Consider the following 17302-nt stretch of genomic DNA (forward strand, 5'->3'; position numbering starts at 1 on the left):
TTTGTAGGCTAAATAATAGGAAAACGGTAATTACTAATACTTTTAGTCCTCGTGGATACGATATCTCTACTCACCATAGCTATACTATTTATCGATAGGTGCACTTGCCTTAGTCGTATTTTTAGTTAGTTGTGTGACATATAAGATATCCTCTCATTGGCATTACATGATAGATGAATAGTAAAACATGATCATGGGCTTTTTGTCTTTAAGAGCTCTCATAAGCTCGATCAAGACTCGAATTTATTTGCATATTATAATATTTGAATGTTATGATACGATTGATTCTTTGGAGAATTTATTTATGCTTTAATTGATCTGTAACTTTGGAAATATTGCAAATAAGTCCTAGTTAAATTTTAGGTTGATATCATGGCATTGTAAGTTTGTATTAGGCCTGAGAAAAGTTGTATTTGATGATGATGCCTTGAATTGACTATCATTGTGTGACTCATGTTCTATTTTAATGTTAATTGTGTATTTATGAAATAGTTTCATGTTTAATTGAAATAAATATTATGAATTGTTTTTATTGTTTAATTGAATGTTTAAAGTTGGAATTATATGTGATAATCTCTGTTTACTGTAGTGACATCCCATGGCTCGGGTTTGATGACCGGGTCGGGTATGAGGTGTTACAATATATGCTATTTTTTATTTAATTTTAACGACTTTAAGTAATTTATTTTTATTTTTATTAATTATTTTGAACTTTTATGTTGGGTTGTTTTATTGCATTCATGCTTGATTTTTTAAGTGTTAATATATTTTATTTTGGTACATGCTTAAAACTAATCATAATCCTTATTCAACTATTAAATAATAGGATAAAACATACTTAAGAATGATCGAATTCACAACCTCCTGCCTTGACAATAATGTCGATACCATTTGAACTAATACAATTGGTAAATAAAAAGAGTTGTAATAAAAATATATAAAAATTAATTATTATTATTATACTAATTAACATCTCGGGATCACAGGGGCCGACAACTAGTTTATTATGAAATCAACTACTCATTAAAACTGCGTCTGCATTAATGGAATAATCTACCATTATCCCATATCTATTCGATTTCTCTTCGGTGTATTCCAATGATTTACATTCATTACTGAATGGAGATTGAAAACCTGTTCAATCTTGATGTATTAATCTAGGTTCCCTTGCATTTTTCATCACCCCGTCAAAAGAATCATGCGCCGTTTTCATCGTTTTCAAACTCTCTTTCTCGACGAAAATCAGATTACAATGACCTCCACATACCAGACTGGATGTTCAGGCCCCTGATTCATACTTCAGAATATACATATGTATATATATGATTAAATGGGACAAAAAAGAAAAGTAAATTAAAAAAAGCAGCCACTACATCCTTTTGCAAAAACTTTTATGCATGATCCAAGACCTAATTGTTGATTTGCAGCTAGCAACATGCATCGATCTTCAAAGATTCCTTAAATGCTTGTAACCTTTATAATCATCATCTACTCGATCGTACACTACAAACAAATTGCATATACCGATGTTTACGCAATTCCTTTGTAGTGATACTTTTAACCTTTTGCAAAATCTTATTATCACTATTATTGGACAAGTCATATATGCCAAATTAACCAGTTAGCTTAGCTAGCCATAATAGTTGAGGACAAACAAAGGTTCTTTCATTGAAATACTGCATATATACCAATTACCAAATAATTTCCCTCTCTCATTCCATCTCTGGAATTAATTATGAAGCTACCAAATGTATAGTTTGTAAACTAATCAACGTAGAAAGATATTTTCTATCGGCTTTCTTCAGCCTTTTGCCTTTGTAATATACATCATGTTTTACTCCCTTTCCTTCCATCTTAGCTAGCTACACCGTCTTTACAGTCAGAAATTTTCCCAAAAACGAAAAGATATAAAGGTAAGTAAGGTAGTGTTACAAGGCATTAATTATTGCCCTTTGTTTCTTGCTACATTCTAACGCCAGAAGTCCTATTTCTCTAGTCCTTTTCCCATTATTACATCCAAGGTTTCCTGTTGCAGCTCCTCCAAATATTTTGACCCCAAATAGCCTGAGCCCGACCGGGTTTTCCACTCCTGATTTTGCCTTCCAGTGAATGTAAAGCTTCTTCTCGGCTCCTGTTGATCTCTGGAAGCTAACAATGTCACCGGCTTTAAGGTTCTTCTCCTTAACAAAGCGGCTCCACCCTTTTGTTAGCACATAACTTTGGCTACTATTCCAGTAGGAATATTTAAACCTCCAAACTTTACCAGTCACGTCTTCCAAGTTCAAAAGAACTCCTTTGGAAGAAGCACCTCCACTTTGCAATGGGAAGTACTTCTCCGCATGCTGCTTAGGTATAACTAGTCGGTTCAACTTCCCCACATCGCTTGGGGTCACAGCTTTTTCGAAAAGCTGGTCACGCGCTTTCACTTCGGCACCAAAAGAGCCAAACACAGCCTCGTTTCCTACCACACGTTTCCCATTCCCGTCGAAGCCATAGCATCTCCTTGTTCTACTCTGCTCAAGCTCATCATTGTAAGTATGCTTACGCAACATGTCAACGATTTCAGCCTTGGAATGTGTATTGAGGAAGGCCATTTCGATGCCATCTTCCTCAGTTTCTTGGAGGTGTTTAAAGTTAGTGACGGCATCAGGACCCCGAAACCTTTGAGCCGCTATGTCATAGGCTTTGGCGGCCTCATCTTCTTCATTGAAAGTTCCAAGCCAGACACGCTGGTGTTTCTCGTATATCTGAGCACCCCATCGGCCATTGGGTTGAGGAACAACGCCTTTGTACTTGGAAGAAGGAAGCTTTTTAGATTCAGCTTTAGATTCCACAATCACGCTGGTTCCACTTCCAACTCGGCAGAGAGAGTCGGGATATTTGGTAACGGGAGGTAAAAGAGAGGATATGGATATGGACATGGAATCACTGGTTGTGCTTTCATCTATGGCTATGCAGCCTCCATCCATTTGTTTTTTCTTTCTTTTGGGTTGTACAAACAGGAAAAAGATATAGGCAGAGGATGCAGTAGTTGAACAAGGTTGGTTTTTGTATTTTTGTCTTTCAAAAGGTGGAAGAAAAGAGAGGGTTGGGTTGGGTTGGGTTTGTATGAAGGGTTGAGTTGTGATGTTAGACTATATATAGGGGGTGGGTAATATATGTTAAATACATTTAAGAAAGAAAAAGAAATAGAGAAGATTATTCATAGTTTTGGAGTAAATAGATTTTTAATGGTAAAAAGTAGGGTTTTGGTGGTCAACCCAAGGAGATAGGAAGGTAGGGTAAGAAGCGAGGAAGATTTATGGTGGGAGGGTGAGAGAAAAGATTAAAAATAGCTGTATTGGAGTTTGGGTAATATAACTAATAATATGTTTAGGGTAAGGGAGGGGATATTTGAAGCGGAAGGTGAAGGAAAATACAGGAGGAAGAGTGTCTAGTATGACAATGGCATGGATGGGATGTGTATGAGGTGGGACCCAACAAAACAAGTTGAAGGGGGGTTCACGTGATTGTGGACCGTCTATACTAGGTGCCATGCAGTTCAACTTCAACACCAGCATCAGCATATAGCATATAGGATGCCCTCGCCCTCTTTCTAAAAATAAAAATAAATGATTATAAGAACCTTATCTGTATATTGATGCAACTAGCTAGCTAGGTTAATCAAAATGCAAGGATTGGTGCATCATTTGGTACAACCAATTAGAATCTAGATATATATGAAGTTTTGAGTTCCAATAGGATGGGTGCTAATTGGCCTACTACATCTGGAAGGAGATGATAGATAGACATTGAACATTGAATACAAGACAAATTAAGGCTGATCCCATCCAACAACTACATTATAAGTACCATAAATGCCTTGATTTATTCCTTCTCATCTCCTCCTAGGCTTTAGTTTGTCTTTATTGGCTAGGTTCTTCACCTTTAAGTCCTTTAATTAGTATCCTCTCAAACCCATCTCTCCATCCTAGTTACCATAAGAATAATAATAAATTAATTTCCAACCAACATTGACATTTTCTCCTCTCGTCTCCCCCTACTTGTCTCCTTTCCAGCCTGTTCATGCACTCTAATCATTACTTAATAATGCAAAACCGAAACAATTAATACCAATATCAATACCATCCATATCATAGCTATTTAGATCTAGACAGTATTTATATCTTTTAATCAATTACTTGTACTTCTTTTTGTATATGATACATCACATGGATTTTATATGCATATACTAAATAAAAGAAAGGAAACAAAAACTCATGATCATGTATAGATCTCAATTGATGATTTTTTTCCCTCGAAATTCATTATTTATACATCCAATTCCACCAGTGGTAATAGAGTGGGATATTGTACGGAGTAGTCCTACTCCTTGGTCGGAGGACCCATTACTACCAGCAAGTTGATGAAAAATCGAGCGCTGCTTTGGAGACAGTGGGTAGGCGGGTGGCTGTTTTATTTTTTGGTTTTGGTTTGGGTGGGTCCTATTAATTAGAGATTCCAATCCACTGAGATTTTTCCTTCAATATTCTTTTTCATCAAAAGGTCAAAAATAAAAAGGGCAATATTTTACTACCTATAAAAATGACCAGTTTGAAACTAACAACTACTCTTGTTCCCTATTTACATGTAAACCCCATTCTCTACGTAGTGGTTCGCAACAACTTTACTATCAATTAATCTATCTTTAACCATATTTTTTAGTTGCTAAAATAAACATGGAAGAGGACTAGAGGAGCAAAGCTAGAATATTGTTTTAGGAGGAGTCAAAGATCAATCATAATTTTTTTGATATAATAATTTATTTAATCTTTTAATTTTATAAAAGAAGTCATTTTGGTCCTCCATTTATTTTTTCTACTCTTTTAATCTTTGAGCTTATATTATTTGTCAAATTTCCTCAAAATAGATAGAAAAGTTAATATTTGTTAATTTTATTGACGTAACATCCACGTGTATGCCATGTTAGCATTTTTTTTGCAAATTATAAAATATTTTAAAAAATATTTTTATAATTTTTAATAATTTTTTTTGAATTTTACTCTTAAAAAGAGTTTCATAATTTTTTGAATTTTTAAATTTTTAAAAATTAATTAATTGTTGACATGACATCTACATGTATGCCACATCAACAAAGTTAACATGCATTAACTTTTCCATCCATTTTGAGGTGATTTGACAAACATTGCAAGTTTAAATGCTAAAAGAAGTGAAAAATTAAATGAGGGCTAAAATGTTTTTTTTTAAGTTGGAGGGTCGAATAAGTCATTATGCCATTTTGGGGGTAAGGTGCATATTTACCATTATACTAACCTATAATGTCTTAAATTTTAAACGACCTACAAGGTAAATTTACCCCTTTTTTTTGGTTTGGGGAGGGGGGACAGGCCCCTTGTTTAAGCCCTTGACATGGAATTTGCCTTAGCCTTTTGCTATGCAAGTTGTTGTTCCTTTCCTACAACAACATATGAACAAACCATTTCATGCAAGTCTAAGAACAACTAGGCCAACTAGGCTTAAATGATTTCCCCTTATAGTAATCTAACAACCATATAACTCTGTCTTGGCAAGAATTATGAATAGCACTACAACAACTTGCCTTCTTATTACATGATTCATGTTCTTCACTTCTTTTCCACTCATCACATGTTCATTGGATATTTAGTTTTAGTTTCCCAAGGTATGGATTGGAGTGAGTCCAATCACTAACCCTTCGCATTCTGCAAGCCCTTTAAGGGGGTAGATGTCACGGGTCAAAGTGCAAAGCCCGTGACTATGGCACAAGATATGTCCCATGGAGGTCTATCGATTAGATGGGGAACATTTAGCCCACGAGAACTGGTCTGATTCAAAGAACTGTTGGAGAAGCTTGTCAGATTGAAGCCGGGTTGGCCCGATAATGAAGATATGGCAACTTAGGCTATTTTTAGTAAGTAGGGGAATCATATCTTGTAGATTTGATATGATATGATGTAATCTTGTAAATCCCCAAAATTAAGGGATAGGCTAATCTTGTCCATCGATGTAATTTAATCTTAACCGTCGATTTTGAGGGAGCTCAACTATAAATAGAAAGCCTCCCCCTCACTTGTAAATCATTTCATTGTACTTGAATTCTTAAGAGTAATAGAATTCTGAGAGCATTTACTCAAACACTTTGTGTGTATTCTTTTCTGGGGCTTTCTATTGTTCTTTGTGGCTTCTTTTGGCTTAAGTTTGCTTTCGCTATACAAATTGGTGCCTTTAAGGACTTGTAAAGGAATCCTCACTTGAGTAAAGGTTGACTTAGGCGAGTTTGGACAAACGAATCACCTAAGGCCGCACGGATCGCGAGACGAAAAATCTAGCCCCGTGACATAGACGCTTACCAAGATATTCATTGGATATTTGATTACTCTCTAAGAGAACAATATACTCTTTGTGGGGAATCTATCTAGCATAGTTAACTAGGAAATAAATAAGTGCTTTGGTAAATCAACACTATACTAGCGTATACCAAGGCATTTTCTCCTACCTATGTTTGTGTAAATCTTATGCTTTAGAAGCTTTAAAGATATCTCCATCCTTTTCCATTTCATTTGTCCCCTAGCCTCTTACCCAATAGTGGAGTTAAGGTTTCGAGCTTTAGCAACTTTCTCCATGCCTAACTAGAACTTTGCAAAAGATGAGGTTATTGGATATTTATTCATTTTAACACATAATGATTGATCCATGCAACCCACAGTGAACTAGAATTTGCATAGATCATTAATAGGTTCCTAAATAAACAACTATTGTTCCAAGTTAGTAAGTCATTGGCACCAAGACCCCCCTCTAATATACGATTTCAAACGCCTTTCCAAAACACCCAAGCACCCTAAGTTGGACCTTTAGCCCTTTCCAAAGAATGAGTTGCATAGTTGAATTTATTTTTTTTACAAAACCTTGTTGGGTAACAACATATTTTTGCACTTTAAATTCTAAAAGTTTAATATGATTATTTGGATCAACTATAATATTTAACAACTGAATTACTACCCAAATCATAATTTTGTGTTATTTTCTCAAAAATGAAAAAAGGGGGCTTGCAACCATTGTATCCTAAACCTTTAGTAACTAAAGGTACTCCAAGGTATTTAATAGAGAGTGCCCTTAATTTTAGACCAATAAATTCCACTATTAGCTACAATTCACTTAGACTAATCCTTGGAATAAATAATTCACTCTTTAAATTATTCATTTACAAGTTACAAATATTGTAGAAGAATCCCATAATATTGCTAATAGCTAGCATTAAATCCAAGTTTCCCTTTTACAAAAACTAGGAGGTCATCAACACTTTAAATGATAATCCAGACACTTTATGTACAATAACATCATTAAGAAAAGACGAGAGGACATTCATTTCTAGGATAAAAAAAGTATGGGAATGAGGGATCCTTTTGTATAATCTTTCTTGCACAAAAGATATGCCCTACCAATCCTGTAACATCCCAAATTTTAGCTTAAAAGAATGTAAAATTATTTTAAAGATGAGTAAATAGCTTAGTGATTAAAAGAAAAATAAGGAAGCAGTGCCATTTTCTCCTCCTCTCCTTTGCTGCCATTTTCTCATATTTTTCCAATTTTAAAACTGATATTTTATTACTCCAAAAATCGATCTCCATTGTTGCCATGAAGACCTTCATTGCCGCCTCATTGATTTTGCTAGGGTAAGTGTTTTTCCCTTCTGTTTTTCTTATCGATTTTTTATAAAATACCCACTTTTCAATATCTAAAATTTTAAAGGTTTTCAAGGTTTTAAATGATGAATTTTAGCTTTTAAACCCATTTTTATTAAGCCCTAAAATAACCCCAAATTATCGCCTATGGTGGAGGGTGCGCCGTTCCTATATCCATAAAAAAGAGGTGTTGTTTTCATTATTTTTGCCTCTTATTTCCAAAAAGTTTTAGATCTCCTAAAACCCTTCCTAATCAGCCTTTAATCATGTGTGACTTAGGAAAATTCGATCTTGATCATTCGTCAACTCAATTCTGAAAAATCGAGAAGCGTAAGTGCAGTTGATTGCTAGTTAATGCGTAGTTTCGACTTGTTTATTGGGGAATATATTAGTTGATGAAATAAAGGTTTTAAATTGTTGTTTAGCTACTGATTATTAAGTATTTTGTGGTGTTAGGCGATGATTTAAACATCTTGGATTAGCAGTGAAGCTGTTAGTCGTCCGCGCGCATGTTTCATATTGAATCAGCGCAAGTAGCCTAGCCGATTTGGAATTGGAAATTTTTATGGTAATGTTGATAAGTGCTAAAAAGTAACATATTTTAACCTCATTCTTAATACATTTTTGGGTGATTATTCGATGTTAATTGTGAATTTTATGCTCATAATCCTTTAAATTCATGTTTCTATGCTTAATAGAGCATTTGGGAGCAAAAGGAGTGAAAAAAATGTGAAAATTAGAAAATCAAAGCAAGTTACAAGAGCCACATGGGTTAACCCTTTTACACAGCCTGCCACACAACCATGCAGTAGGCCATGTTAATTGCGCAGATCTGCACTCTAGGCAGTAGAAAAACTTAATTTTTAGGTTTTTTGGGCATTCCAAGACCTATATATGACAAAATTAAGAAGGTAAGAGAGAGTTTCCATAGAATACTTAAGAAAACAACTCAAAAAACACCATTGAAGCATACTCTAAAGCAAATTTCCATCAAGATTGAAGACTCCTAGTTGATATCTTAGGAGATTATCATGAGTTTCTTTAGTTCTTTCGTTTATATTGTTTCTTGGTTGTTTTTATTTTTAAGCATGAACTAATTTTCTAATTACCTAGAGGAGATGAACCCTAAGATGGATTCTGTCGTTTAATTTTTATTTTATGCAATAAAAACTTAGTTTTTTTGTTCTTAATGACGTGTGTTTAATTAATGGGTTAATATTTCTAGGGTATTGATCCCAGTTTGATGTGTTTAAATCATAGGAGGAATAGACTCTATTTAAGAGGAGATCTAGCATAACTGAATGGAGTTGTATGCAATCCTAGAAATAGGACTACATAAATCTACCGGATTAGAGTCAAATCTAATAGGGGGATCCATAGATCAAGTTAATGCGATAATAGGGTTTTTAATTAGAAAGAAATTTCAATTAATTGGCCTAGAGTTAGTTGCTCTTATTCTCGAAATAGATATTTGCATAATTTAGGGATTTCTACGGATCAAGATACTAAGTAAAGAAATAACGTAATTTAGATTGATAGTGACAGATGAAATCTAGGTGAATTCTTTCCCGGGTATTGTTTCGATAATCCTTACAGAATCATCTACTCAACTAAAGTGAATGAGGAAGTTTGCTCTGGGGTGTCAAGTAGTCTAAAGTATCTTGCTAGTCGAGTCACATAAGGGCCCAAACAGATAGGATTCTTCCTACTCCGATCTGACTAGTGGCGACAACAGAGGCTACAAAGTAGGAAACATCAATCAGGTGGCTCGTCGTTATACTCCAGAAAAAATACGCATTTGAAGTACCAACGACATTTTTACTCTCCATCCGAATAGTCAGTGTCTTGGCCAGAATAGCATGAATATAGCGTAGGTTCGGAGGTAAACAAGTTTCCTTAGACTAGCCCGGATTATACCATGCCGTAGTCTCAGCAAAACCAATAAAGTAGGGTCGATCGATGGATATGCCGAGATAATGTTGAAAAATCCTAGGTACTCATGCATTCCTTGGAATAAAGTCAAAGGGAGGCTCTGAAGCCCAAGATACTTAGATAACGTGTCATACACTCGAGTTTGAAAAAGAGAATCTGTGACTCATCACATTGTGAAATTGCCGGTTAAAGAATGAACATCGAACAAAACTCTAGTGTGAGTTTAATATGTGTAGGCACTACGATCGTGAAAAACTAGTCCAACAGAGCCGTGTCGATTAGGGTTCGAACTCTGTTAGCTAAGTGAACCACCTGTAAGGCCTCCCAGTCGATAAAATGATGATATTGAACTCTAGCATGTTGGAATGTCACCGTACTGATGGTAAAATTGAACACTTGATAAGTGTTATTACTAATTGAAAGTGATTGTTATAATAAAGGCATGTAAATCATGCTACTGAAATAAGAATGTAATGAGAACATGTTTTCTTGAGATTTGTATGACATTTCGCATGTTCATGGAGTGGGATTATGTGGATGACGGAGGAGTTAAGTGGAGTAGTGGCAGCATATTAAGTTTTCATGTATGTTTTCAGTGCACTGCACCGTGAGTAATGAGTTTTTCGATAATATCACATTTTATTTTAAAGGCAGTATAACTGCATTATGTATAATGGTGGTTTAACCGTATCGAGCTTGGCTCGCAATGTTTGGAGTTTGGAAGACGAGTTCAAAGGAATTCGTGGTGTATAACAGATGATTGGGTAGGAAAAATCATTATGCATAATGTTATGACCATGACACTTTCGGATGATAATGTTTTTGCTATGCTTGAGTTACATTGATATTAATGATGATTGTTGTTGGAATGATTACTGGAATGTTTTTATTTGTTTAGACTCACACTGAGCTAGTTAGCTCACCCCATAGTTTCAACCATTTTAGGTAATGCTTGAGATTAGGATTCGACATGGCATGCGGAGATGCGACGGGCTTCGGACTTATAATTTATTTTGCTTAAGTTTTTCTTAAGTTTATTTGGTTTTTGGACTATGGTTTGGGTTTTATTCTACTTTGGGTTTTCATGTATGCATTATTGACACATTAAATTGGTTTTATTAGCACACTTTGAAATTGGATTGAGCATGATACTTGACTTAATGATTAATCGGTTAGTAACTAAGTTTTCCGCTGCTATAAAAGATAACAAAGTTTTTTATAAGAGAAACAATGAGCAAAGTGTTTATAAATCATTCTAATTCTAATAAGCTCACCTAAGAATGATTGCATTAATTAATGAAGCATTTTTCCAAAAATAACAAAGTAAATCATAGTTTTTTTCTAAAAAGAGAGAGTACTTAAGGTTTCAACGAATGATATGGTAGTTTTGTCACGTAGGTGACTAATGTGATCTTCACGATTCAACCATAGCATTTTGGTAGGGTTTGAGAGCTTACAAATCCACCATTAGCAACTACTGAAAGCTTAGGCTTTCTTATATGTGCTTCAATCCATTTTCTGACAAGAATCAAGCACTTTCAACACTTGGAGAACAAAACTCCAACTTAAAGAGTTAAATGCTTTTCTTAAATCCATCTACAAGGCACATTTGGATGAAATGGTCTTGCTATAACCATTGACTAGTTCTTATGCTAAGATAACATTGTCTATTAGGTCTTTCCTTTTATGAAAGCACTCTAGTTACTAGCGATAATTAATGGCAAACACTTTTTCAACCTATCTGTTAAAATTTTTGTTACCCACTTGTAAAAGGTGATGCAATAGGAAATGGACCTAAAATCATAAATTTGGCTTGGATTAAGAACCTTAAGCACAAGATCAATAATAATATAGTTGAAAGTAGTTAACAATTGTCTAGTGCTAAAAAAAGAACAAACTGCTTCAACAACATCCTTTCCAACTATGCTCTATGGCTTCAAAAAAAAAACAATTGAATAGCCATTAAGGCTTGGTGCTTTATCACGGTGCATGGAGAAGATTGTACTATTTATCTCTTCTACTACAATCGAGCTTATTAGTGTTGGATCTAATGCCCTAAATGTAGTATTTTCATCTAAGTCCACTTGTAATTTTTTCGAACAGATTGGTTGATAAAATTATTTATGAATTACATCAATATACTTTGTATAATTGTTCTCATGTGGTGTTTACACTTAAATAAAATAGAAGCAAATGTTGCTCATTGGTTGTCTAATGTTTAAACTAATACTAAGCAATATTACGTGGTCAGATTATAATACAGAAAGACAACTTATATTAGTAGACGAACCTAAACATGTCCTTAATCTAATCAGAAATGAACAAACCGATTAAAGACTAATATGCCGTTTATCAAGTCTAATTGGAGAGATGCTTTATCTTGGGCATCGGAGCGGATGACTCCAAAAAGATAGAGACATAGATGCGACCAACTAGACTAGCAGTACATCCAACTAGACCCAAGAAGAATACACCCTGAATCCGATTATGGATTTATTCACTAGTAAAGTTCATAGTGTGACATACCTAAATTCTGAGTGGATGACAGACTTTGTATGCATGACTCATATACTTTGATGTAAGTAAAAGCCTAAGTTCAAATAGATATGGGACAGAAAGCTAGTGCATTGGGTATACGACTTCTACACTATGTAGTGTTATACACAACAATGGAATTCATATCCCGAGACATGGGCAAATGATATCCTCTCATTGGCATTACATGGTTGATGAAAAGTAAACATGGTCATGAGTTGTTCGTTTTTGTGATAAATGACTTGATTCCTATTTGATAGTAATTGACTTTTCATGAAAGAAGATGTAATTGTTACCGTAAGTTAAAATAAGATCATATTGGGAGAACAAATATTATCCCAAAGAGATTAAAGATATCCTATAAGGGTAACACACTTATGACAAGGACATGAGACGAGCACTGATTGAGTTGCTTTCGTAATGGTATGATTTTGAGGAGAGGTTAGTCATGACACTATAGTGGAATGACTTCTTGACTAAATAAGTTTATAATTAATAGGCGAAAATCTGGAACTTAATTATAAATCATTTCCAGTCGGTCCCTTCGCTAGCTCGTCGAAACTCAAAATGAATTGCATGTTGAATCAATTAAACATAAATGGATAGAAGTGGTGAATATAGAGAAATGAGAAATATTTGGAAATGATTATAGTTTTCTCAAAAATGAAAATGAAAATGGAGAAATGGAATCATTTGGAAATGAATATGGTTTTCTCCAAAATGAAAATGAAAATGAAAAATGACCTAGAAATGAATTTTTGTTTTTTGAATTAAATGAAGTTCGAAAATGGAAATAAATCATTTGGCCATAATGAACCATTGAATGTAGAAATATTAAATATATTTTTATCATAGATTCTTTTACGGTAAAGTTGTCATGATTTTAATAGGATTAGAATTGGGTTGAGCAGATTATTTAATTGAAATATATTGAGATGTTTATTTTGAGAAATAAGAAAAAAAATGTCGGGTTAGATTGAATTATAAAGTACTAGGTTAAAAGTCCAAGAAGTACTTGTAATTTGACCCAATATAGGAGAGACCCAAAAGTCCCTCATATTTAATGAGAGGGACGAGAAACCTAAGTATTATTAACTAGAGTTGTCACCCTTTAACTTCTAGTTAGACTAGGAGTTCGTTTTTCTAGTTGAAATAAACTTTTCAATTCAACAAGAGTTCTACTTCTTTTTCCTATAAATAGATGACATCGGTAGGGATAAATATACAACCTGAAGATATTGTTACTCTGCCCAGAAATAGTGAGAGTTTATTCTCAAGTATTAAATCTATTTTCCAGAATAACAATTCTGTCGATTTCTATTGGGAAAAGATTTTTTTTTCACACGAAAACAAAGAAAACTATTTCTTGTTTGTGTTTGATTCGAATCGTTCGAGTTCATACTCAAAGCAATTCGTGGTATGAGAATAGCGGAGAAGGTCATTCGATTGAAAGTCAGAAACGAAAAGGATCTGTCTAGCTGGAAACATATGTGCGAATTCAATTTAGGGTTTATTGCTATTAATATCACAAACCGACTAGATTTTCAAAATTTTTATTTTTCGTTATGCAAGAAAACTATTTTCAAACTAGATTTTTTCCAACAATTAGAACATTCTTTATTTCCTTTGCTATTAAGAACTACAATAAATCTCTCATAAGGTCATCTTGTATACTAACAACATTAGGGTCCTCTAAACCTTAGGTTTGCTTGAAGAATCTTACCGTTTCGATAGTAATTTGCTTAAAAGTATCCATTTTCCTCCCTATCATAAATTATTTGGATAGTACTTATTTTTTGATTCATTAAAACTTGCTTGTGAAAAAAGGCAGTGTTTTGATCTCCTTTTTTGACCCATTATACCATTGATTTTTTTGTCTAAAGAATTTCCTTTTAGTAGATAACAATGCATGCAAATTTGTTACACCTTTTTCTCTTCCTGAATAGATCACTAGGGGGTTGGTTTAACTTCAAAAGCTAAATATTCTCCATTTTCTTCTTTTCGTAAAATCTACTAGAAATCTTTTAAAAAAATAATACACTATTAAATTTTCTTAGCTCTACCTTCAATCTCTCTAGTTTATTGAATTTTTTTTGCATTAGATTGCCATCTAGGATTTCTCCACCACCTTACTATATTCAAGGTGATTAGTCCAGAAACTAAAAAATATATGGGAAGTTGGAGGACTTAACACTACTGCTTTAAGTTTTATTAGCCCTGGAGAGTGATTCAAAACATTTAGAGAAAGGAACTCCACTATTGAGCTAAGAAAGTAGTTGTGACAGGTTAAGTTGATTAACACTTTATCCAACTTCCTTAAGAATGTAGTACCAATTCTTGAAGAAGGGGCCAATAAATTAGTGATCTAGAACTTTTAATTTCTTTTGACAATCTAATAGTTCGTGCATATCAATAGTGATAAATTGGGAAACAATAAAGTTTAAGCCTTCCTTGGGATGTTAGATTAAACTAAAATCTCATACAATAACCCAAGGTTTGTTCCTAACCCTAGAATTTAGTGCTTGCAAACAATTCCATAGATCCCTTCTTTCATTACTAAAATTACTACCATACACAATTGAGATGAGTATTAAAGGGCCATGTCTAACAATGTCTACAAAACATGAAATGACCTTATCAATAGCTTCAACTCCAACAACATGCTAGTTTCCCCTTTATAAGATCCAAAACTTACCATTTTCTAGATAACCATAGTTGTCAAGAATATTCCAACTAGCAAATTTCCTTCATACTACTAATTATTGGGAAAAATCTAATTTGAAAACGATTTTCTTGCATAGCAAAAAATTAAAATTTTGAAAATCGAGCTAGTTTGTGATATTTATACCGATAAACCCTTTACTGAAATCGCACATGTAGTTTCGAATAGATGGATCCTTGTCGTTCCTAGCTTTCAACCGAACGACCTTCTCCACTATTCTCGTACCACGAACTGCTTTGAGTGTGGGCTCGAACGATTCGAATCAAACACTGAACCAGAAATAGTTTTATTTGTTTTAGTTTGAAAACAAAAATCTCTTCTCAATAGAAACCGACAGAATTATTATTATGGAAAATAGATTTAATACTTGAGAATAAACTCTCACTATTTTGGGCAGAGTAACAATATCTTCAAGTTGTATATTTAGTCCTTGCGATACCATATATTCATCGTAAGAAAAAGTAGAACTCTTGTTGAATTGAAGAAGTTTATTTCAACTAGAAAAAAATGAACTCCTAGTCCAACTAGAAGTATAAGGGGCGACAACCCTAGTTAAAAATACTAGGGTTTGTCATCCCTCCCTTTAACATGAGGGGCTTTTGGGCCTCTCCCATATTGAGTCCAATTACAAGTACTTCCTAGACTTTTAACCTAGTACTTTATAATTTGATCCAACCCGATATTTATTTTTCCATTTCCCAAAATAAACATCTCAATTTTTTTCCATTTAAATAATCTTCTCAACCCGATTCTAATTTCGTTAAAATCATTACAACTTTACCGTAAAATAATCTATGAAAAAATATATTTAATATTTATGCATTCAAAGGTCCATTATGACTAAATGATTTATTTCCATTTTTGAACTTTATTTAATTCGAAAAACATAGATTCATTTCCAGGTCATTTTTATTTCGGAGAAAACAAATTCATTTTTAAATGTTTCCATTTTCATTTTGGAGAAAACCATAATTATTTCCAAATGTTTCCCGTTCTCTATTTTCACCATTTTTATCCATTTATGTTCATTTGATTCAACATGCAATCCATTTCCTGTTTCAACGAGCTAGCAAAGGGATCGATTGGACATATGCAATTAGAGCTCAAATGATTTATAATTAAATTCCAACTTTTCGTCTATTAATTATAAACTTATTTAGCCACGGTCATTCCACTATAGTATTGTGACTGTGCTCTCCCTAACGACATACCATTATGAAAGTAACTCAATCAGTGCTCGTCCAATGACCTTGTCATAAGTATGTTACCCTCATAGGGCATTCTTAATCTCTTTAGGATAATATCCGTTCTCTCAATATAATCCTATTTTATCTCATGGTAACCATTATATCTTCCTTCATGAAAAGTCAATTACTATCAAATAGTAATTAAGTCATTCATCACAAAGACGAACGACTCGTGACCATGTTTACTTTTCATCAACCATGTAATGCCAATGAGAGAATATTATTTACCCATGTCTTGGGTTATAATTCCACTATTTTGAATGACGCTACATACTGCAGAAGCCGTATACCCAACGCACCAACTTTTGGTTCCTTATCTATTTGAACTCAGGCTTTTACTTACATCAAACCATATGAGTCATGCATACATAGTCCGTCATCCACTCAGGATTTAAGTAGGCCACACTATGAATGTTACAAGTGAATAAATCTATAAATGGATTCAGGATGTATTCTTCTTGGGTCCAGTCCGATGTATTGTCAGTCCAATCAGTCACATTTATGTCTCTATCTTTTAGGAGTCATCCACTCCGATGCCTTAGATAAAAAAAATCTCCCCAGTTGGACTTGATAGAGTACATAGTAGTCTTTCAATTGATTTACTTATTTTCGATTAAACTAATGACATGTTTAGGTTCGCCTACTAATATAAGTTATTTTTTTGTATTACGATCCGACCACATAATACTGCTTAGTATTAGTTAAACATTAGAAAACCAATGAGTTAACATTTACTTCTTCTTCTTCTTTTTTTTTTTTTTTTGCTTTACATGCAAAAATCATATGAGGACAATATACAAAGTATTAATGTAATTCATGAATAATTTTATGAACCAATTTGTTTAAAAAAATTACAACTATACTTAGACAAAAATATTACACTTAGGACATCAGATCCAACACTAATTAGGCACACTAGTACCTAGTAGAGAATTGTGAGAAATGTGTTTGTTGGGGGGAGGGAGGGGTTATTCCTTTTTTTTTACCATTAAGGGACCAATGGCTAGATGAAATAGTCGTTGGAATTAACCGTTGGAGCACAGGCAAAAGCGCACCTACGTGAAAACGCTTTACTAAAGCGCTCTGACGTGGACGCGTTTTACATATCAGCAGGGAAAAAGGCGCTGAGTTGGACATGCTTTTCTGTGTTTCCCCTGAAAATGACT

At 33.9% G+C, this 17302-nt stretch overlaps 1 protein-coding gene across 1 annotated transcript; it reads right to left on the bottom strand.

Annotated features, from left to right (window-relative positions):
• Positions 1-1753: 1753 nt before the first annotated feature.
• Positions 1754-3344, bottom strand: LOC107887166 (AP2/ERF and B3 domain-containing transcription factor RAV1). Its single transcript, XM_016811327.2, has one exon. The coding sequence runs from the start codon at positions 2967-2969 to the stop codon at positions 1929-1931; it is 1041 nt and encodes a 346-aa protein (XP_016666816.2). The 5' UTR covers positions 2970-3344; the 3' UTR covers positions 1754-1928.
• Positions 3345-17302: the final 13958 nt, after the last annotated feature.

Source organism: Gossypium hirsutum, chromosome D02 (assembly GCF_007990345.1).
Source record: "Gossypium hirsutum isolate 1008001.06 chromosome D02, Gossypium_hirsutum_v2.1, whole genome shotgun sequence".
NCBI classification, from domain to species: Eukaryota; Viridiplantae; Streptophyta; class Magnoliopsida; order Malvales; family Malvaceae; genus Gossypium; species Gossypium hirsutum.